We start from the raw sequence: 23,557 nt of genomic DNA, 5'->3' as shown, positions 1-23,557 counted from the left end.
AAACGGAGCCCCTTCCATTTCTCCTCCCGCTTCGCTGAAGGGGTGCTGCGCAGCTCTCCCTCTCTGCTGAAGCCAGGAGAGTCTTGCTCTCCCGGCTTCAGCTAAAGGAACCCGAAGCCTTTGGAGCGCAACGTGAGGTCCCAGTGCGCTCCAAAGGCTTCAGGGATAGCCAGCTGAAGCCTTTGGAGCGCAGCGGGAACTCGTGCTGTGCTCCAAAGGCTTCGGGTTCCTTTCACTGAAGCCAGGAGATTCTTGCTTATTTTATTCCAGAGCCTGTCCCATAACCCAGCTTGTACAAAAAGTGCCAGGGAGGACAGAGGAATACTATTTAAATCACCTCTTGTCCGACTAGAATTCGTATGTCACTAGAAATGTACCGTAAATTCCGGCGTATCAGACGACTTTTTAACCCGGGAAAAGAGGTTAAAAAGTCGGGGGTCGTCTTATACTCCGGGTATCCGCTCCCTGCTGCAGCACCTGGTGGCTCGGAAGCAGCAGAGGCGGCGGCAGGCTCTGCTCCACTCCAGGTGGCTTTCTCCCAGCGCAGAGGCCCCCCCTCCCGCTGCTGCTTCGGAAGCAGCTGGGCGGCAGGCTCCACTCCACGTCGGGAGGCTTTCTCCCGGCGCACAGCTGTCCAGCATATTAGGCAACTGGGCTTATAAGATGAACCCCCAAATTGCAGCTGCCGATTTGGGGGGTCGTCTAATATGCCCAATCACCTAATACGCCGGAATCTACGGTAGCTAGATTTTGTGCAACAGCCGTAAGTCAAAGAAAGCAAAAGAGTAAAGGTAAAGGTAAAGGTACCCCTGCCCGTACGGGCCAGTCTTGACAGACTCTGGGGTTGTGCGCCCATCTCACTTAAGAGGCCAGGGGCCAGCGCTGTCCGGAGACACTTCCGGGTCACGTGGCCAGCGTGACATCGCTGCTCTGGCGAGCCAGAGCCACACACGGAAACGCCGTTTACCTTCCCGCTGGTAAGCGGTCCCTATTTATCTACTTGCACCCGCAGGTGCTTTCGAACTGCTAGGTTGGCAGGCGCTGGGACCGAGCAGCGGGAGCGCACCCCGCCGCAGGGATTCGAACCGCCGACCTTTCGATCGGCAAGCCCTAGGCGCTGAGGCTTTAACCCACAGCGCCACCTGCGTCCCTGCAAAAGATTACACAGCTGCATAATGGCAGGTGCCATTTTGCAAGCAGTAACAGAGTGCTGGGGTGGGAGTGGGGCTTGCTAGGTCATTTCTGTTACAAACAAACAAACAAACAAACTTGCCCATCCTGGCAGAGTACCTTAGCATCACTAAGGATTTAGGCAAAAGAGAAGTGCTGCTTTTTTTTTGCATATTTCAGAGAGTCCAGCGAATGCTTTCTGACGTTTATCTCTTTAATAGTGGGTTGTAGTTTTATATACAAGGTTAGGATACCAGACTTGGAGGTTTCCTTCCTTCCTTTTTGCTGCATTCTGTGTGCCCCTTAAGCAAATGGAGGTGGAAGAAGAATGGGATATTTCTTCCTTAGTTCTTTGGGGTAGGAGATAGAACAGCCAAGACAACAACAGGGCAACTTACAACCATTCCATAGCCACTTAATGTGGCCCAAACCAGCAGGACAACTTTTTTTATTAAACAGCTTTATTTTTTGGGGGGGGGGCGGGATCGGTTTTGGGCCCAAAGAGACATAATTTAATGGCATCATCAACATAAGCTCACATACAAGGATATACAGTGCACTTGTATGTCTATCTAAAGACACTGAACTTTATACATGTACATGTAAACCTCCATTTCATGGGGGCTGGATTCCAGGCTAGGTTAGTCTCTGCCCTCAATAGCACTATAATGAATTAGATCTGTCTTTCCACCACTTTTTATCAGCATCATGAAGGACTAAGTGGTCAGTATGAAGGTATTAGGAGGACCAGCCCCTGGGGGTGGAGGCTGGGACATAGAAATGGGCAGGTTGGAGTGAGCACTGCAGAGAGATAAAACAGCACAAAGGTGGTGTTTTCCTTCAAAAAGAAGCCACTGACGTTCTCCAAAAGAGCTCTTGCCTATCTCTATCTTCATATCTCTCCAGGGCACTCAGTCTAGTTCTAGCAAGACCTTGGTGGAGGGAAGGGTTGTTTCTATGGGTTTGGGGGCCTTGATTTTGCACAGGAGCAACAAGGACTAGAAGGGTGGGCCTCCTGATCTTGTGATGAACTACTTTAGGCTACAGGGTAGAAGTAACTGGACTTTGTTATCATTCTAGGTGTTCAAGAAGATCCAGCCACTCAGGCTGCTTGGCCTAGCCACCAGGTTTCCAAATCAGTCTTTGCCTGGGCAAGAACCAGATTCGGTTCGGGTGCCAAGTACCAGGACACCCCTGGTTCCTTGTCTGCTCCTCAAGTCTCCTGGTTTACCTGCTAGCCCTGCCTAGGTTTCCTCCCAAGATCTGCCACAGCATTTTCCTTTAGGACCTAGTCCCACTCTGCTGGGACTTGGCCCCTCAGCCCCCTTCTTGACCCCTGGCTGCTCATACTGCACTACTGGCCCCTGGGGCAAGATAACCAAAGGTCTTCAGTAGACGGCCTTCAGCACCATTGCCTTGATGGCTTTGGGGGTGCTGTTCCCAAGTGACATGCTAACATTAGGCCCCTCATGCTGGTGCGATGAGCGCTCTGATTTGCTGGTGCTGCCCTCCAGTATGGGCAGACCAAAGCGCTTGGCACGGCTCTCCTCCGTGCCAGGAGTGACCACCAGCAGGCAGCATAGCAACTTGAGAATGGCCCGTCTCATGTCCTTACTGGTCAGGGTGTAAATGATGGGATTCAGGAGGGAGTTAATCATCGCCAGGCCCAGGAAATAGTCTGCTTTGTAGAGCACGCTGCAGGCCTGGGCCTGGCAGGCAACGTCCAACAACAGGAGGAGGAAGAGGGGTAGCCAGCAGGCGATGAAAGTGCCCACCACAATGGTCACCGTCTTCAGCAGGGCCATATACTTCTGGGACTTCTTGAGCATGCCTTTGCGGAGGCTGCCCAGCCGCTGCCCGTTGAACTTGACCATGCGGTAGATGCGGGCATAGAGCACCACAATGGAGACCAGGATGGCCAGGAAAACGGTGATGCAGAAGAGGACATAATGCTTAGAATAGAGGGGCAACACTGTGGAACACTCGGGGAGGTTTTCGATGCAGTTCCAGCCCAGGATCGGTAGCACCCCGAGCAATATGGAGGCCAGCCAGCTGGCCCCCACGAGAAGGAACATCCGCCCTTTCTTGTCCCCGTGGTAGAGTCTCATGCGGACCATTGTGACATGGCGCTCGATGGCAATTGCAAGGAGGCTGAGGACGGAGGCAGCCAGCGTGACAAAGACCCCGCCTTCCCGCAGAAACCACTGCACAGGGGTGAGCTTAAGGGTGTTGGGCCCGGACATGACAATATTGGCAGTGTAGGCCACGCCAGCAAGCAGGTCCGACAGGGTCAAGTTCCCAATCAGGTAGTACATGGGCAAATGAAACTTCTTGTTCCTCCAGATAGCCAGCAGGACCACGAGGTTCTCCACCACAATGAAGGCGCACACCACCAGGAACACAATGGCATCCGCCTTGAGACTGCCCTTGTATTTGCTGCCATGGAGCTTGCCTGTGTAGTTGTAGTGCAAAGAAATCACATTGTTGTTGTGGTACTCTCGGTAGATCTGGCCCAAAGAGCGTGGGATCTCCATGCTGGCAAATTCCATCCCACGAACACCTCTCCACCTTCAGTTTCATTGGTTCGCATAGCACGGCATAGTCCTTTCCATCATGCTGTGCCAGTCTTGCGCATGTCCCACACCGGAGAAGTTGGCATTTCACAAATGAGATTAATTTTCGTCAGTAGTTAACACGTCCACCGGTGGCCATTTTGGAGAAGCCATCACAGCATTAGCAGACTCTTTCCATTCTGACCAACCAAGTGGGAGCCTAGAAATTCAAGAGAAAGACTTGTGAGTGGAATGCTTGAAAAGCATGAAACCAACCCAGCTTTCCAGGCAGAAGCATAGTGTGGGGAGGACCAGGCAGGGACCCCCATCCTACCTGCCACTAGGGGCCTTGCGGCCATGCCCCTGGCCCCCTTGCTGAATGTCACAGTTGGGGGATGCACCCGCCATGGGCCACGTCTAGCCAGGCTCCTCCCTGTGTAGCCCCATGAACCCTCTGTGCCCCGCGCCGACCCAGAGGCAGCAGTGGCAAGGGTTGGGCTGGCATGGCAGGTTTCGTTTACCCTCCATGCCCAGCTCCTTGTCCTGCCTGATGCACATGTGTATGCACATGCGCAGCCTGAGCACCAGCGAATGATGCAGTGCCACTGTTTCCAGGTGATGCCCAGTGAATTGAAAAGGGTCTATCATAACAGAAGCTGGGCAATAGGAGTGAGTGCCTGGAGGCGGTTGGAGGATGGATGGCGTCTAATGGATTGAGGTTGAATCCTGACAAGACAGAAGTACTGTTTTGGGGGGACAGGGGGTGGGCTGGTGTGGAGGACTCCCTGGTCCTGAATAGGGTAACTGTGCCCCTGAAGGACCAGGTGCGCAGCCTGGGAGTCATTTTGGACTCACAGCTGTCCATGGAGGCGCAGGTCAATTCTATATCCAGGGCAGCTGTCTACCAACTCCACCTGGTACGCAGGCTGAGACCCTACCTGCCCGCGGACTGTCTCGCCAGAGTGGTGCATGCTCTAGTTATCTCCCGCTTGGACTACTGCAATGCGCTTTACGTAGGGCTACCTTTGAAGGTGACTCGGAAACTACAACTAATCCAGAATGCGGCAGCTAGACTGGTGACTGGGGGCGGCCGCCGAGACCACATAACACCGGTCTTGAAAGACCACATAACACCGGTCTTGAAAGACCACATAACACCGGTCTTGAAAGACCTACATTGGCTCCCAGTACGTTTCCGAGCACAATTCAAAGTACTGGTGTTGACCTTTAAAGCCCTAAACGGCCTCGGCCCAGTATACCTGAAGGAGTTCTGCCCGGACACTGAGGCCCAGCGCTGAGGGCCTTCTGGCAGTTCCCTCATTGCGAGAAGCAAAGCTACAGGGAACCAGGCAGAGGGCCTTCTCGGTAGTGGCACCTGCCCTGTGGAACGCCCTCCCATCAGATGTCAAAGCAATAAATAACTACCTGACATTCAGAAGACATCTTAAGGCAGCCCTGTTCAGGGAAGTTTTTAATCTGTGATATTTTAGTGTATTTTTGGTTTTTATGGAAGCCACCCAGAGTGGCTGGGGAAACCCAGCCAGATGGGCGGGGTATAAACAATAAATTATTATTATTATTATTATTATTATTATTATTATTATTATTATTATTAATCAAAGTCCATCTTGCCCCCCTACTGATCACAGATCTCCAGGATTTTCTGCCAGTGCCTTTTGTACACACAGCACAAGGTTTATGAGCTATATCAGGGGTTCCAGCAGTGGAGGAAGCCGCTCGGGCGCATGGGGAAGGGCGAGCCGGGGCAAGACACTCCACGGAGTCTCTGAGGAGTCTGTCTGCCTCCTCCCACTCGGCCGCCCTACAGCTGGGGGGGGGGGCAGCAGGTGGACAGTTTGGGCAGCATGGAGCCTGCGCACGCTTAAGCCACCACGTCACTCCCAGGAGAGACACGTGGCTCGGGTGTGCTGCAGGCCCCGTGGTGAGTGCTGCACAGCATTTTGTAACCTCTCCCCTTAGTGGTGACACCCGGGGCAACCCGCATCCACCACACACCCCTTCCTCCGCCCCTGGGGGGTTCCAGAACTGTAGCCTATGGGCCACCACTGATCCGCAAACTTCATTTAGGTGGCCCATGACATTTCTGTAAAAGCACCATAAAAAACCCATTCTAGCACAACACTTGACAGTTGCTACAGCAGGCAGAAAAATCATTATGTGGCCTGCCAAGATCCTCAGCAATTTTCAAGTAGAGGAAAATGTTTGAGGACCACTGAAGAAGTGACTCATTCTCGTAGTCCTTTGCCTGATGCAGGAAGGAAGCACAAGCCATGAGAAGCCTATGGCCTGGTCAAGGAGGCTCTTCCTCCGTTAAGAGGTTCCTGCTCATGCCCAGCTGAAGCAAATTCCTCCAAGCAATTCCTGCCTCCAAAAGCTAGCAAAGCAAAGTATATTTCAGTCTACTTTTGCTTTCTCCTTCATATGGAAACTCTTCTGCAAGCTAACCATTTCTTTCCTTCTTGGCTTATTTTACTGCTCCAGCTAAGGTTTGTTGGTTCTCTCTCTACAATGTTTCTTAAGTTCAGCTTTTAAAATCTATTAAACCTACTAAAAATCCTTATCTCAGCTCTCACTCTGTCTCACATTAGCTATTGCTTGCCAATCTTCCTATCTCCCAGTACATTTCTGAGCACAATTCAAAGTGTTGTAGCTGGCCTTGAAAGTCCTATACGACCTCGACCCAGGACATCATTGGTCAGCCCGGACACTGAAATCCAGTGCCAAGGGCCTTCTGGCAGTTTCCTCACTGCAAGAAGCAAAGTTATAAAGAACCAGGCGGAGGGCCTTCTTGCTAGTGGCACCCATCCTGTGGAATGCCCTCCCATCAGATGTCAAGGAGATAAGTAACTAAACAACCTTTAGCAGACATCTGAAGGCAGCCCTGTACAGGGGCGGAGGAAGGGGTGTGTGGTGGGGGCGATACGCCTCAGGTGTCACTACTGGGGGGGGGGGTGACAAAATGGCAGGCGGCACTCACCACGGGGCCTGCAGTGTGCCCGAGCCATGCATCTCTCCTGGGAGTGACGTGGTGGCTTGGGTGCTCACAGGCTCCACGCTGCCCCAAACGTTCCACCCACCGCCTACCCTTCAGTTGTAGGGCGGCTGAGTGGGAGGAAGCAGTCAGACTCCTCAGAGGCCCCCCACAGCATCCTGCCCCAGTTCACCCCACCCCACGGGCAGCTGGTTCCACCCCCCGTGGGTGCCTGGCCCTGGGCGCTGCCCCAGGCACCCAAACGGCTTGCTACACCACTGGCCCCGTATATATATATATATATATTTATAAAATTTTTATTGGATTTTCACATTTTATAAACACAGACACACACAGACAAAAACAACACATATAAGGTTTCATGTCCTTACTTTCCTAACCCCAGTTCTTGACCTCCCCCCACCCCCCCTTCATACATCCTAATTTAATTAAATTAACTCAGCAAGCTCATATCTCTCATCCTTTACATATTGTTGTTCTATAAGTATATTTTTTTTTTAAAAAAAATGCTTGATTCATATTACTTGGCCAAATTTTACTTATCCAATTTTCTTATAAATATTAAATCCTTTTCTAAGGTCGACCCAAATTCCTTCCACGAATTTCCCTTTTATCTTAAAAATAGGTCATAACAATCAAACACAAAGGTCATAAACATTTTTAAAATTCTTTCTCCCCCCCCCCCGCCCCGGTTTCTGTCCCTTCCCAAATGAATGTCCACAAGAACAGTTTTTAGCCTGGATTCCTCACATATGAGGCCTTCAAGTCTCTGTCAGTCTCTCTCTGCCGATTTTGTTGGTAGCCCTCTTTGTTGGTCATCGGGTCTCGAAGGAATTCTAGCTCAGTCTCATCAGATTTTCTTCCATCCAAAATACTTGGTAACAGCTGCTGCGAAAGATCAACTGATCTTCCATACTCAAAGAGGAAGCCCCAATCATATTTCTTGTTTCTTTTAAATTCAAGTATTCCAAGTGTTCCGGGGGCTTCCTCCCTCCTCTCTCGCATCTTTCGTAGATTTGTAATCCAAAAGTCTTCTTCTTTATGTTCTAACAATGTAGGCTTCTGGTTGGTACTCTCCATCTGTACATGCTCCACTCCTTGTTCCCTCTCCTCCTGTTCCAAAGTTATCTCTTCTAATTCAGCTGCAGATTTTTTCCCGGTCAAGTCCATTGTGCGTTCAGCAGAGTCACTTATTTTAGAATTCAAGGTTATAAGTTGTTTACTCATAACCGTAGTCTGCTCCTGCAAAATTCCCACGAGAAAGAACATTCTTTCTATCTCTGCCATTGTAGTGTTTCAATGTTTCCCCTAGGGGGATTCTGGTTACTTAATAGTCCTTTCCCAACAGTCTGTTACTTTGTTATTTCACTACTTTGTTCCCAACCTCTTTAATTCAAATGTAACAAATTTAGTCCAGAGAAGTGTTAAATAATAAGATTTTTAACTTTCACTGCCCGTTTGACAGCTCCTTTGACAGCTGTCAAACTCCTGTTCCTTTTTCTCCAGCTCACATACAGGACACTCCCGGGTCTAAAGGGGGGGGGGTGTGTGTTAAACAAAAGCTTCTAAAATTCCACTCTTACTCTCCAGCACAAATATTCTTCTGTCAAACTCATGAAAATATTATCTTTTAAAAAACACCAAAAAGAAAAAACTCTCCACCTTAGTTCTCCGATCCTTGCTTTAAATCTTCTGTAAGCAGGGGGGTGCGGACTTCCCTTTAGCACATCCCCCGATCGTGCCGAATTCAAAAGTAAAATTTTTAAAGTCCAAATTCCATTCTACTCACGGGTTAATTAAAGTCCGAATTTCAGGGAAGAAAGTCAGCGGTCTCCGGCCATGGCTCGCGGCTACGCTCCACTGCAGTAGCGGTCCACTCACAGCACCACGCCGCTCCCCGTACCCTCTCCGCAGCCTTTAAAAAGGCTCTTCGTGGGTCGGGGGGGCGCTTAAGGTGCCCGCCGAGTCACCAAGTCCGCAGGCTTCAGCGCCTGCGGTTTCTGAGGGTCCCCGCGTCGCCGTCGCGTTAGAACCCTTCTCCAGTGGAGCCGATTCCCTCCGGAGCTCGGAGGGAATCCGCCATTAACCAGATCGCGCTAACCCGGAAGGCCACTGGCCCCGTATAAAGGAGGTTTCAATGTTTGATATTTTATTATGCTTTTATATTTGTTGGAAGGCACCCAGAGTGGCTGAGGCAACCCAGTCGGATGGGCGGGGTACAAATAATGTCCCAGCTCCTATCATCTATGTCCAAACACCTTTGGCTTATTCCACTGCCCCCGCCAACTCCTTTCTTCACACTTTAATCCTATTAAAACTCTAACTTGCCGTCTTCTAACCATTGCATCTCCCTAACCACAGGCTTTTCAGCTCTCTTTTTACGAATGTGCCCTTTGACATTCACTTTGGTTGTCAGTATCTTTTTGTTTTAGGAATGACTGAGTCACTCGCTCCTCCTGCCTTGAAGCACAACTCATTTTGCCCCATTGTCCTGGTGACCTGAGTTTACATTTCCCCTCTCAGTTTGGAGGTAGCGAAGAACGTTGGTGTTTTGCAAGAATCCTGCTTGCTGGTTTCCCCATAAGCAGCTGGTTGGCCACACTGAGAACAGGATCAGACTACATGAGCCACTGCTCTGATCCAGCAAGCTTTTCTTACATTCTCACACTCTTATGCACAGTCCTAGGAGAGCAGTACACCTTTGCAAATACAACAGAGCTCCAAATGTCTCAAGCAAGGCTGCCGTTATTGGCCCACGAGTTACTAGCCCACCTGCTCACACCTAAAGAAATTAGTCATTTGTAGCACGTCAGTGGTCTAAAAACACTGGTATCCCAGTGTTTCCCTGCATAGAGGATATCCTTATTCACCACAGGCAATCGGCAGGTGGCTGTTTACAAGACCAGGGACAATTTTGGGAGCCAAGATTGTAAAACTAGGTTGTAGGAGAGAAAAAGAGAGCAAGAGAAGGGAAACAGCTCTGGTGAAAGGCCAGCTGCCTTTTGTATTGTGTTCTTTATATTGTAAGCCTGAGAGCAGGAATTGTCTTCTTTTTAATTGATCCGGGAGCCTTTTCAAACTGGAAATGGTTTAAATTAATACATTAATTTGACACAAACGTGAGCATCCGTCTTGTATGCAAGTTACAGATGTCCCTTTTAAAGGCTGAGTGAGGGTCTCACCAATTTAGCAGAGGGGTGAGACATGACCAGGGAACCACTTAGCACAATATCAGTCATATCGTCAAGATATCCTGCCATTTATGGGACTTGCCATTTTATACCGATGCAGTGCAGGATACTCAGAACCCGAGCATCCAGTTCCAAGGTGTTCCCAGTTTAATCCCTGCGGAACGGAGGTGGGAAAGAATCTTGAAAATGTTACGTGGACGCAATTCACACTCCACCTTCCCAATACAGCTACAGACATCACCAGTCCGTAAAGCGAAAAGAACTGAGAGAGCACTCTGATGAAAGGGTCATATAGAGCCAAGTTTGGAAAGGTTTGTTGCTGCTGCTTTTGCAACTTAAAAGACCTCTGAAAGTCAAGAGTACAGCAATGAGATAAAATAATTGCAATCAAGAAACTTTTTGTAATAAAGTCCTGTCCATCTGCCCAATTTCCTCCCCCTTCCCCTGCATTCCTAAGAATTCTGCTCTGCTCTGTTCAATATCTTGCCCCCCGCCCCCCGCCTCTCTCTCACACATACAACAATAGTCTTCTGCTGAGCACACAAAACATTCCAGACAGGCCCCCAAATGACCTCTCACACTCCGGAGAATGTATTGCATGCACACATACGCACACAGACACTTCATTGCCTTTAACGTAGTGTTATAAGAATTTTAAGGTCTCAAATACAGAATAAATATTCGTAAATGCACACATATCTAAATATATAACCCATGTGTCTGAAACAGTACAGAAGAGCAATCCTGAAGTCATTTTGACTCTCCCGATGGCCTCAAATATTCCTCTGTGGTAAGGGAGGCAAATGGCAAAAGCCTTCCCATGTCTTTCCGCTTATAAATCCTCTCTTAAGGGCATGTTTGTGCAAGAATAGGGTGAGCTTGTGACCTGGATTCAGGAATAACCATCACAAAAGAATGGCCAGGCTGCCTAAGTAATGTAATCAGCGACCATTATCAGGTATCCCAGGAGACCACCTCCTATGATGTATTTATGATGATTTTGGGGTGGTCTTTGGCTAAGGGAGTTTGGCAATGTCAAAAGTTTTTAAAGGTTCCTGCACGCTTTTGTTCAGGGTCTCTTCCTCCTTTACAACAGAAAAATAAAAATCTGCCTTGCTTTCCACTGGATCCTGCCTCCACCCATCCTTCTCTGACCGATCATGGACTTAGGGGACTTTGTTGCCTACCAGGCAGTATCTAAAAGAAACTCTGCCCTGCTGGTAAGACCGGGGTGTTTAAAAGCGAGTTGGTGGAGAAATGCGGGGAAAGCAGGGCTGTCTGGGACCATGAAGGACAACAGCCCTGGAAGAAACTTTGTAGAGAAGAGATGCATCATCCCCAAAGCATTCACACACTCTCTCTGTCACACCCGAACCTCTATCATCTGAACCTGAGCCAAGGCTTCATTAGAGAGACAGCCCACCATTATCCAGCCTCAGAACATCTTATCAGTTGTCAGGACTTGACCCTGAAGCATATGGCTAGAGCACCTTTGCGCATGTGTAGAGTTCCTTTTAGAAGTAGCTCTAGCATACCTCTGGCGAGAGCCTGTCAGCTAAAAAAACAAGCCCCAGGGTTTCTCATTTTGGAAATTAGGCACTGAGCCATGGAGCAGTCTCAATAACAAAAATAAAAATCTGTCCGCCTTGTCTGAACCAACAATCCCACACAAATACCCGGCCATTAGCAGCATCATTTAGGACAGGGTTGAAAGGTGACCTTTTCTTTCGAACTGCTGTTGTCTCCGTACTTAGTTTCTGAAATCCGGAACCCTTCATGCTCGCACACATTGTTCTGCATCGGGGAAACTTCACCCTCCCTTTTGACAAGTTCTTGCAAGCCTCACATGCACACTATCTCGGCTAGTTTCTCACAGTGCTCGCTCTGATGCCATCAATGGAACATCTACCCCTGGTGTCCTGGGGATTCCTACACCCACACAGCCAGAAATCGTCTCACTTTGAATTTCAGCTGGAAGAAACTTAATTGGCACAACAGCTTCCACAACCGTTACACTAATGAGCAAAAAAGTCCCCTGGCAGAGACTTCTTTTGCCCCTCCCTGCCACATAAAAGGCAGATAAGTTCCCAGGCTGTGTGCAGCAACCCTCCCCCCCCCCAAAAAAAAAAACAAAAAACCCAGCAGCATGCAAGCTTTTGTTTCCACTCTGCCTCGGCAGAGCTCTCTACAGCATGACTCTCAAAAGTAAGCAACTGATTCAAAGCAATTCAGAAAAGCAATACTCAACCTGCCTTCCAAATTCCAAATTTGAACAGCGAATCTACTCCCTAGGCTCAGTTGTCTTGTGCAGGGATGGCCAACGTTTTAACACTGAGGGTCTGGATTTCCTCCCTCTGCAAGCTGCTATGGGGGCAGAACCTCAGATAATGGCATCATCACCCCCCACCAGACTGAAGGAGCTTGCGAGCTGCTTCTCACCCAATCAAACTGGTGATAGATCTGGCCATTGCAATGACTTCTGGATTCCTACATTTCTCAGTTGAAATAGGTTCACTGCAGGTGAGGTGCAAAGCAGCAAGGCACGGTGATTTTCAGCCGGCGAGAGCTGCTCCCCACATCACTTTGGGAGGAGGTGGGCTGCTTCAAAAGCAACATGTGAGGAAGAGGTGCAAAATCTGCTCAGAAGGAGTTCGTGCAATCTTTCGTGATAATAATGCCCACTCACTTCATAAAGAGCTCATAACCCACCTACTTTCAGCAGCCAGGAACATCTTAGCCAGACACTGGAGAGACGTGTCAGGAATGAGCATGGACTGATGGTATCAAATAGCGTGGGAAAACATCCTTATTAGAAAAACTAACCAATAAACTGATACTGATACAGGGACAAATAGAAGAAGACACCTTCACCCTGGTATGGTTCCCCTTTATCACATACACAGCCCAACAAAACAATAATAAGAATCCACTGACAGCATACGAATCAATCTGGCTAACGTAATCCAAACACACACACACACACCCTACTCAGACACAAAAACAAAATCTGACTACAGACTACCAAAGACAGACAACCACACCCTAGGCCACCCCGAACCTCTTTCACCACCAAGGAATTACAACAAGTGAATAGTAAGAGAACCCACATGAGTGACACTGACACAAAACCCCACACATATACTAAGTATAAGAATAGACGCATTGCCACCCCACCCCACTCATTATCCCCCCTCTTTCCCCCTCTTTTCTTCCTAACCTAACACTGCATGCAACACTAATGTCTCACAACAAATGAAACTGATCAGTAGAAAACACAACTTGAAAAAAGAGACAATGCACATATTTTTCTAAACTAAAAAATCTGTAATAAAAATATATTAGAAGAGGAAGAGGAAGAAGAAGAAGGGGTTTGTGCATGCATATGGTGCTTCCCAATAGCTCATTCTTGGCTGCTTCTACAAAGCAACAATCAAGATAATACTGGTTGGATAGGGAAAGGAGTTGGATTAACCGGACAAAGTCTTTGATCCTCAATAGATTATGAATTGCAGGCTGTTTCTCAACACCACTTCTCCAGCAAAACTTTCTCAAGGAATGGTGCTGGTGAAGCCAAAAGCAGCACAGAATGTGCTGTTTCTCACCTAGAAGGCAATTCTCTTCTGCCAGAGCGACACAAGATCTTGCCATTCATTTTTGCAGTGGTACCTATTTATCTACTTGCACTGGTGTGCTTTCGAACTGCTAGGTTGGCAGGAGCTGGGACAGAGCAACGGGAGCTCACCCGTTGTGGGGATTTGAACCGCCGACCTTCTGATTGGCAAGCCCAAGAGTCTCAGTAGTTTAGACCACAGTGCCACCCACGCCCCCAAGGACTGTGGTGCCTCCAAGGCTCTGCACCCAGTACGACCAAACTGGTTGCTCTCCCCTAAATCCACCTCTGCCTTCCCTCCCCAAGGGGCCCCTGTCATTGTGGGTCTAGGTCAGCAGGCTTTTCCTAGTGCAGTCCACAAGTTCCATGCAACATTTGCAATGTGCTTTTTTTTTATCCCCAATCTATCAACCACTTGTTTTCAGAATGATTAGAGACATCTTGGAAGTTGGTCATGGAGATGAAGCATTCTTTCTTTCATTTTATCTGGTTATCCAAACACACACACACACACACTGCGGCTTGCCACTCACAGCTTCCCAATGCTAGGCAAAGCAGACATGGGTGTGTGATCATTGGGCATTGTGAGGGTCTGGGGCTTTCTTCCTCCATGTAGAGGAAGCAGAGTTTGTGAAATAACTCTCCCCACATTGGCCTCATGGAAGGGAGGGGGTGAGGCAGCAATGTAATCAATCTGAGGGTGATCCTCCTGTTCATAAGCCCAGAAACTGGGTTCAGGATGGGGTCATTTCTGAGGGATGAGAGACAAAGAAGTTTCAGAGAGGGGTGTGAGAGGAGCGACAAGAAGAGATTCCCAGGCTGGGAACTGTAACCTGCAAAGCCTGATGGCTTCAAACAGATCAACAGGCGCTCTCTGCTCAAAAGTACGGGGAAGATGCCCCACAGAACATCAACATTTGCAGTGATTTATGGAAAAAAGCTGCAAAGGCCAGGCTGTGAGGAATTGCCCTTGACTTTGCACAATTTTATATACAACGATTGAATGGGGGAGGGAGGGAGGGGGAGGGAACGCAATCGGTACACAAAACTACCACCCAGCAGTTAAATGCATGGAGCTATGGCAGACTCTCACCAAGTGCCATTAGTGATCACAAACTGAAAGTTGAAATGGGGAGGCACAGACCTACCATTGATCCCCCCCCCAAAAAAAATCAATTGTACAGTGTGTGCAGCTTAATTTGGCAGCATAGTACCCCTTTTGCATGTCTAGGATCCTAGGTTCATCTCCCATTGGGCTCTCAGGAAATAGCCAGGAATGCCTTTTGTGCAAAACCTTGGAGAGTCATAGCTAGCATTGGGCTAGTAGAAGGGGATATCTCTATGTCCTGATATCCTTAGACACTGGACATGGAAATTCAACCTATGGCTGCTACTCTTCTGCACTCATAATGTAATCCCAAGTGGGACTGACTTCCAAGAAACATGCTCAAAACTGGGATCCAGGCTAGCTGAGCCTTTTCACACCATCAGAGGGAGGTGCAACAGCTTCTCCACCCAAAGGTCAGTGAGGAACAACTGACCCAGATCCTGGCAGGACAGAAGCAGGGCATCACACTATATCATGGGTAGGCAAACTAAAGCCCGGGGACCGGATCCGGCCCAATAGCCTTCTCAGTCCAGCCTGCGGATGGTCCGGGAATCAGCATGTTTTTACATGAGTAGAATGTGCCCTTTTCTTTCAAATGCATCTCTGGGTTATTTGTGGGGCATAGGAATTCGTTCATTATTATTGTTATTATTTTTCAAAATATAGTCCGGCCCCCCACAAGGTCTGAGGAACAGTGGACCGGCCCCCTGCTGAAAAAGTTGGCTGACCCCTGCACTATATGATATGCACACACACACAGAGTCAATCATGGACAATGAAGGCCAAGATATTCAAGAGAAGCCGATGCCAGCCTCGCAATCAGGGACATAATCCCAGGCAGATTGATTCACCTGGCTTGGCAAACTTCTCCGTTTTGTCCCTACATACATTGAACATTGGTTGCCTGCCTTGCCATGCCCACAATGGAGCCTGAACTGGATGGGACATGCAAAGGCAGGGCAAAGAGAAGGCTGGATTTCCTGAGCTTGCAGGGCTGCTAGCAGGAAAGGCAGGCAGGCATTGGGAAGAGTTAAAGGCCCTTGCTCCTCCTCACCCTCTTCTCTCTGCTCTCCATTGTCCCCCTCCTGAAGCTGCTTTTCTCTTAGAGAATGAAAAAAAAAGAGCCCCTGCAGGAAAGCAGGTATGCTAGGAGGAGAGAAGGCAGAAGGGGACCGACTTCTTTTGCTTTCCCATCTGCTGGCTGCAACTCCCTCTCGATCTCAATTCCTGCAAATCTCTCTTCAAAGCTCTCCTCTCCCACGAAATCCATTTGCTGAATTTCCCAGTCCCTTCCCAACGGCATCTGTTTCCATTCTTCCCATGCTACACATTCTTTCTTTCCCCAGCTAACCGCTTATTCCTGACACTGTCCAACTTTATAGCCTGTAAGCTCAACGCAGCAGAGACCAATATTTCCCTCCCTTCTCCCTCCTTTTCTTTTTCTTTCACTTGTGCTGTGTAAAGCATAGCTGCAGGGGGTTGTGATCAGTTACCAGCAAACGTTAAACCTATAAGAGGGGGAAATGGTGTGTGTGTGGAGAGGACACCCCACTATCATTTTTCCCCAAACAGTTAAATGAGCTGTGCCTCAAGGTTGACCCCCACCCATTGCCCCACACTCCTAACCAGGAGATTTACTGCTCAGACTTATGTATATCTATACGGAAACAAAGCCGCATTGAGTTCCTTTGGCTTTAACTTCCAGATAAGCGTTTTTTGGACTGCAGCCTCACTGCCAGATTGCAGAGGACCCTTTCCCAGATAACCAGGGAAGTTTAAAGAAACACTTTTCCTATGATGTGTTTAAGATGAGGCTACTCTAAAAGAAGCCATCCTGGAACAGAAATGGAGCACTTCCGTTCAGAACTCATGATTCCAGATTCTGCATTGCTACCTTGGAGGTAGGTAATATTATTACACTGATGACCACCTTTTAAAGTGCCCAACCCGTGGAGAAGATGCCTCGCTTGCTCTCTCTTGGTTTTCCAGAAAATAGGGGATATTATTATTATTATTATTATTATTATTATTATTATTATTAAATTTCTATACTACCCTTCATCTGAGGATCACAGGGCAGTTTACAACATAAAAGCAGAAAAATACATAACCTAGGGTTACCAGACGTCCCCGGTTCCTGGGGACACTCCCCGGATTTGCAAATCTGTCCCCGGACAAATTCCGTCCCCAGAATGTCCCCATATTTTCAAATCTGTCCCCAGGAAACGTGGCAGCGGCAGCCTCAGCAGCCCGGAGCCAGCCTGGTAGCACAGTTGGCTCTGGCTGGCTTCAGGAGCTGCTTGCTGCCATGGTGCCTGCCATTTTTCCTCACTAGAAGTCCCCATATGATGTGTCTTGTGCGCATATGATGTGTCTTGTGGGATCTCCTACCCCCTTCCCCCCTTTGTTTTGACTGATCAGGGGAGGCTCGGGAGTCACAGGTGGACAGCCATTGCCCATTTTTTAAAAAACTCTGCGCATTTATGTTTCACAGGGTGCAAAAGAAGGCCTTTGCACCTTATACAATGTGCATGTAGAGTGGTACCTCGGGTTACAGACGCTTCAGGTTACAGACTCTGCTAACCCAGAAATAGTACCTCGGGTTAAGAACTTTGCTTCAGGATGAGAACAGAAATCGTGCTCCAGCGGCATGACGGCAGCAGGAGGCCCCACTAGCTAAAGTGGTGCTTCAGGTTAAGAACAGTTTCAGGTTAAGAATGGACCTCCAGAATGAACTAAGTTCTTAACCCGAGGTACCACTATATGCTTGGGTCCTGGGTCTTTTGCCTCATCATCCCCACTACTGACTCTCGTTGCTACTCAGCTTAAAAAAATAAAATTTAAAAAAGTGTCCCCGGATTCATTGAAAAAATCTGGTAACCATAACATAACCTAGTAAGAAAGAAAAATAATAAGCCCCCCACCCTGAAGCAGAATGTTGGGAAGTTCAGGACAGAGAAAAGAAAATACTTTTCAATTAAACTGTGGAACTCACTCCCACAAGAGGCGGAAAGCGTGGGTGGCTTGAAAAGGTTTAGGCAAATGCATGAAGGCTTTCGATGTTCTTGCTATCGCTGCTATTTACTAAATTTGGTTACAGCCTTTAATCTGAAGAACACAGGGTACCTAATGAAGAAAGAGCAAATCAAAACCAATAAACCTCCCTCCCACATACGGATTTAGAAGAACAAGGAATGCTAACCAGCCCAAGTCCTGGATTGTGAAAGGTTTTCCGTGACCTACCTGGCGGGGTTGTGGGAAGCGCAAGAAGGAGGCATGAGAATCCTGGGTTGTGCCCCTCAGAACCGCCGTGCAAGTTCTAGCTGGCGACCCTGCCCACGGGGAGCGCAACGCGTCCGCCCCGTCTAAGTCCTACTTGACTTGCTCTTCTTGCTGGTCTGTGACCGCCAGAAATGGCCGGCTACTACCCGAGTTGCTCTTGAGGCGGGACGGGGAGCCTCGGGAGTAGAAGCAGCAGCTTGCTCTCGTCCGTCGGCGCGCCCCCTGGGTCTTGGCTCCTGACCGCGCCCCGGAGAGGCGGCCCCGGCTGGGCTCCCTTGCGTTTTCTCCCCCAACCCAGAAGAGCTGCGGAAAACTTCGGGTCGCAGCAAGAGCTCCCCGTCCCCGCTGAGATTCGAGGGGGCGGCGGCCGCTGGCAGCACCTCCCGCTCCCACCAAGTCTAGGCGTGGAGCCGAGCGCCGACAGCTCGGGGCAGCCAGCAAGCTGCGGGTGGAGCCGAGACCCTCCGCGATCCGGGGTGGGGAAGAGAGAGCTGGCTGTGAGCCGCCGAGCGCTCCCACTCCGTCGGGTCGTCTGTCCCGGGCTTAGCGCTCGAGAGAGGCGCTCCCTCGCAGCTGCCCAAGGAGGGAAGCCTCTGCCTCCTTGGCGGGCCGGGCCGGGGCCAGCCGGGACACGTCTGATGCCGCGCAGGAATGGGCAGGCCGGGGACAAGGATCTGGTTCGAGGGCTTGGTCTGGGAGGGGGGCGGATGTTCAAGGCCGCCCGGATATCCCGGCCCCTGGTGCCACCGGCTGCAGCGAGGGACAGGTACTCTGCGCGCTCTCAGGGGCGCTCTTGCTATACCCCAGCTCGCGGGCTGGTTTCTGAGAGACAGACGGCTGAGCCTCTGGCCTAAGGGTTTGTCTCTTCTGGGACAGGGGTGCCAACTTGGATAAAATATTGGGGGAGTTGCAGGTAACCCCCGCCCTGCATAATCGATCACAGGACGCGGTGCATGCACACAATTTGAATGGCAATGCCCATCAACTGGGGGGGGGGAGGAGCTGGCCCCCTCAAATATTTTAGGGAGGGACATTGGCCCCTAGAAGTTAGCTCTTATGTTTTGGGATTAAATCCCTGCACTGCAGAGCTTAAATGTTTCAGGCAGGGTTCACATTTTCTGGGTCTCCGGGCCTCCACTCCCCACTCAAATCCCCTCTACCCTGCCAGAAGCCAAGCTCAGACCCTCTCCTTCCCAGAAGTAGCTGTGTTGGCCCAGGACACTTCACGCTGCACCTCCTTCTCAGGGGTACAGTATGAGTCAAGAGATCATTTGCACTGTTGCAGTGGGTGGTTTCCTGCATCACCCTGCAAGAGATCTCTTGGGGTGCAATGCTTCGTGGGCAGGCACATGGTAGCTTCCCTGGTGGCCGTTGGAAACATGGCTTCTCCAGGTGGTTTTGTGTAATTCAGGGCAGCTTAGCAAATGAATTCAGAATTCCCGGTGGGCAGCTGCCTGTGGTTGAATCACTAAAGCCCACTCCTTTCCCGGAACTGGCAATGGGAGAATGCAGAAGTCCTCTCCCTTCCCCCTAAAGAGCTGGGAATAATTATTAATAGGCTAGCAAGGAGGGTCATCAGTCCCAGGAGGCTGGTGAAATGTCTGGAGGAAGCCTTGCTCAACTCAGCGGTTAAGGGAAGAAAAGGCCACCGCTAGAGAAGGAAAAACATGGAAAGTTGGGAAGAAAGGCAAAAACCCTTGCAGCACAGGAGGCTGATGAAATGTTAATTCCTTCACTTGTGAGTATTTATGGCAGATATCCAAGGATCTCTTCAGCTTCAGGGTGTGGTGCCTGGCTAGAGGCACTCTCTGAATTACTAGTCAAAAGCCTCATGGATGATGCTGTTTCCAAAATGTTGTTCAGCGTAGGAAAGAACTAGCTATAAAAGCAGAGCTGAGTTGCTGCAGAATCTGCAATGTTATTTGGAACAGGAGATTGACTTTGTGATATCATGTTAATGCAACAGAACAGATCTGGGCAGGAGACTTTTTGGGCTTCATCCTCAAATCCTTTTTTTTTTTTTTAAACATGTGGTGCAAACCTATGCATATGTACTCAGAAGTAAGCCCTGCTGACTTCAAGGGGTTTTACTCCTTCTGGTTAAATGTGAAACCTTTAAAGAGAACCTGGGCTTAGAATTCTTTGATCCAGGTAACAAAAGCAGGTTTGCCATCCAAGCTGATGGCCTTCACACTAACAGGCACTGGGAATATTATACCATCCGAGGGAGCAATTACTTTGTGCAAGAAGCGTATTATGCCTGTTGCCATTTATCATCCTACAAGAAAGAAGATTCCACCTAAACATTAGGAAGAACTTCCTGACAGTAAGAGCTGTTCGACAGTGGAATTTGCTGCCAAGGAGTGTGGTGGAGTCTCCTTCTTTGGAGGTCTTTAAGCAGAGGCTTGACAACCATATGTCAGGAGTGCTCTGATGGTGTTTCCTGCTTGGCAGGGGGTTGGACTCGATGGCCCTTGTGGTCTCTTCCAACTCTATGATTCTATGATCCTCACCATGAAGTTGTAAGTTCTCTCCCAGGCCCGTTTTGACTTATGTGAGAACACGGGGAAGCAGGGACACCCCTGACTTGGATCTGTTTATTCATTTAGTTTCAGGTTGCATCCAACCAACTTCTCCTCGAAGCAGATCCGCTTAATTTCCATTAATTTCAGTGGGTCTGCTTTGAGTAGAACAAACACTGGGAAGGACCCTTTATTTATTTATCTGTGGGTTAAAACACAGAGCCTAGGGCTTGCCGATTAGAAGGTCGGCGGTTCGAATCCCTGCGACAGGGTGAGCTCCCATTTCTTGGTCCCTGCTCCTGCCAACCTAGCAGTTCGAAAGCACGTCAAAGTGCAAGTAGATAAATAGGTACCGCTCCGGTGGGAAGGTAAATGGCATTTCCGTGCGCTGCTGTGGTTCGCCAGAAGTGGCTTAGTCATGCTGGCCACATGACCCGGAAGCTGTACGCTGGCTCCCTCGGCCAATAAAGCGAGATGAGCGCCACAACCCCAGAGTCGGTCACGACTGGACCTCCAAGCCCTTTACCTTTACCTATATAAAAAGAATTATATGCCACCTTTTGGTAGTATAGCCCACCCAAGGCAGCTTACAGCATCATAAAAACAATGCAACATATTTACATTGGGATGTTCATAATGATTCAACATAACCCTCATCATTTTCAGGGTCAAACTGAAAAAGGCTATTGGACAAGCCTCTCTAGGAAGGAAGCATCATAAGCGACTGGATAGCTGGTATTTGCTCTGCATGGCAGGTGAACCTCAGGTGCTGTCCCTATGTTTCCAAGCGCATATCAGCTCTGCCCCACCTGGCAACCCCCTTCTGCTTAAACCCAGTTTCAGCCGGGGTTGGATGGGCTTTTGGTTTGTTCCCTGCAGTTGTGCCAGTCCTCAGTTTTCTCGGTGACTTTCAGTCCCCATTCCCAGTTCAGCGCTTAGGGATGGTCTGCTGCTTCCACACAGGCATTCCCTTGGCTTCCCTTGGGCATGGCGAACAATGCCCCATTGAGGCAGGCAGAGGGACCAGCAGCCATGCCTAATGCGGAGACAATAAAAGGCCAACTCCAATGCTGGGACCCACAAGCAACATGGGCTGGAGGACATGGCAGGATGTGGCTGAGAGCCACCCTGGGCTCCTCCTGTGGCCCAGCTCCTTAGCGGCTTTGAGAAGGCAGAAGACTTGAGCCACAGGCCCAGCAATGTGCTGGGTACTTGCTAGAAACACCCCCAAGACATATACAGATTTGCCCTGTGTTGGTTGCCTCTGTCCACATTCTGCATCTGCCAGAGGGGAGATACTGGGGGCAGGGCAGAGAAATTCAGTTTGACCTAATTTGCACTTCTCAAAGCAATACACAAACAAAAAAAGCAGTTATCCTTTGAAATTCACACCTGTCCAAACTTTGCAGTGCAGCTCGCCAATCACAAAATGTGCACAAAAATACAGTGGTACCTCAGGTTACAGATTCTTCAGATTACAGACGCTTAAGGTTACAGACTGTGCTAACCCAGGAATAGAATCTCGGGTTAAGAACTTTGCTTCAGGATGAGAACAGAAATCGCATGGTGGCAGTGGGAGGCCCCATTAGCTAAAGTGGTACCTCAGGTTAAGAACAGTTTCAGGTTAAGAACAGACCTCCAGAACGAATTAAGTTCTTAACCCGAGGTACCACTGAATGTACATTAGGAGAACGTGTGAAAATGCATATCTTGGTGAAACCACCTTAAAGGTGCATTGTATTAGGAGAAATGGCTTGCAAAGAATGTGGATATCAGGGGGAACAGCATATAAACATGTGTCGCAGGAGAAATGGGCACCACTATTCTGATGACTGTTTATAGCAAAATTTGCAGATGGCTGCAGAAATGTGACAAAGTGTGCTTAAGAGTGGGAAAATGAGAAACCAAAATTGACATATTCATCCATTCCAAGTAGCCATGTTAGCCCGTTGTGGCAAAAACAAAATGGTGTTTTGTAGCGCAGGATGCCTTTGGAGCGCATTTGAAGAACATTCTGTTGTGTATTGAGTCAAAGGATTTTATATCTGTATTATTATTGTCTGTATTGGCATTAGGGTAAAGTAACTGCCTTTACAGTTTGCAGGTGGCGCTGTGGGTAAAAGCCTCAGCGCCTAGGGCTTGCCGATCGAAAGGTCGGCGGTTCGAATCCCTGCGGCAGGGTGCGCTCCCGTTGTTCGGTCCCAGCGCCTGCCAACCTAGCAGTTCGAAAGCACCCCTGGGTGCAAGTAGATAAATAGGGACCGCTTACTAGCGGGAAGGTAAACGGCGTTTCCTTGTGCGGCTCTGGCTCTGGCTCTGGCTCTGGCCAGAGCAGCGATGTCACGCTGGCCACGTGACCCGGAAGTGTCTCCGGACAGCGCTGGCCCCCGGCCTCTTGAGTGAGATGGGCGCACCAACCCCAGAGTCTGGCAAGACTGGCCCGTACGGGCAGGGGTACCTTTACCTTTACCTTTAACTGCCTTTTGGTTCCAGAGGGTACAGCTACTATTGGTTCATTTAAGCTGCTGTATTTGGATCCTCTGTCTTATTGGTTTCCTCCAAAAGGCAGGACTGTGATTGCCTGATATTGTTCCCTCCAAAATGTATCCTTTCTAGCTAGTTCCCTGTCCTTATAAATGTAGCTCTCCCCTCCTCAGGCCTTAGTCTTGTTGCTTTAATAAAGAAGTGTTACTAGAGAACTGTCTCCAGCATATTATGTCAAGAGAGCTGAAATCACAAACCCCACGTCACAACACATTCTTTCCCTTGAAAAATTCTGGACACTGGAGTTTGTTAAATGTTGCTGGGAATTGTGAATCTGTGAGGAGTAAACAGCAGTGCCCAGAGTCCTTTGAAGGAAGGAACATACTTCAAATGTGCTTCAAATGTGCTACAGTGTGTGCACAGTCTACAACACGTATTATGACATCAACTCTCATGGACTTCATTCCATACCCTATAAGTCAAATAGTTTGGATCCCCCCAAAAAACCATCCCACAAATTATGCCAACCAATGCAGTTATGCAAGGATGTGTTGCAAAAGCTTACTCGATATTCATGGTTTATTTTGAACCATCCTTTGGGGTTTTGCAGAATTCGGGGCGTCTT

At 49.1% G+C, this 23,557-nt stretch overlaps 2 protein-coding genes across 2 annotated transcripts in view; both read right to left on the bottom strand.

Annotated features, from left to right (window-relative positions):
• Positions 1 to 23,557, bottom strand: part of ILVBL (ilvB acetolactate synthase like) — a 44,168-nt gene that overhangs the window by 18,563 nt on the left and 2,048 nt on the right. The gene's annotated exons all lie outside the window — the stretch shown is intronic.
• S1PR5 (sphingosine-1-phosphate receptor 5) lies at positions 1,583 to 18,526 on the bottom strand. The gene is made up of 2 exons (XM_079959666.1): positions 17,888 to 18,526; positions 1,583 to 3,942 (listed from the first exon to the last, which is right to left on the bottom strand). Exon 2 carries the CDS (start codon positions 3,717 to 3,719, stop codon positions 2,559 to 2,561), a length of 1,161 nt encoding a protein of 386 aa, XP_079815792.1. The 5' UTR covers positions 3,720 to 3,942; positions 17,888 to 18,526; the 3' UTR covers positions 1,583 to 2,558.

The sequence above is a fragment of the Podarcis cretensis genome (genome assembly GCF_951804945.1).
Source record: "Podarcis cretensis genome assembly, chromosome: 17".
Taxonomy (NCBI): Eukaryota; Metazoa; Chordata; class Lepidosauria; order Squamata; family Lacertidae; genus Podarcis; species Podarcis cretensis.
This window is presented reverse-complemented; position numbering and strand designations above follow the sequence as displayed.

Coding starts and splice junctions, on each gene's coding strand:
- S1PR5 (XM_079959666.1), bottom strand. CDS start 3,719: ATGGAATTTGCCAGCATGGAGATCCCACGCTCTTTGGGCCAGATCTAC.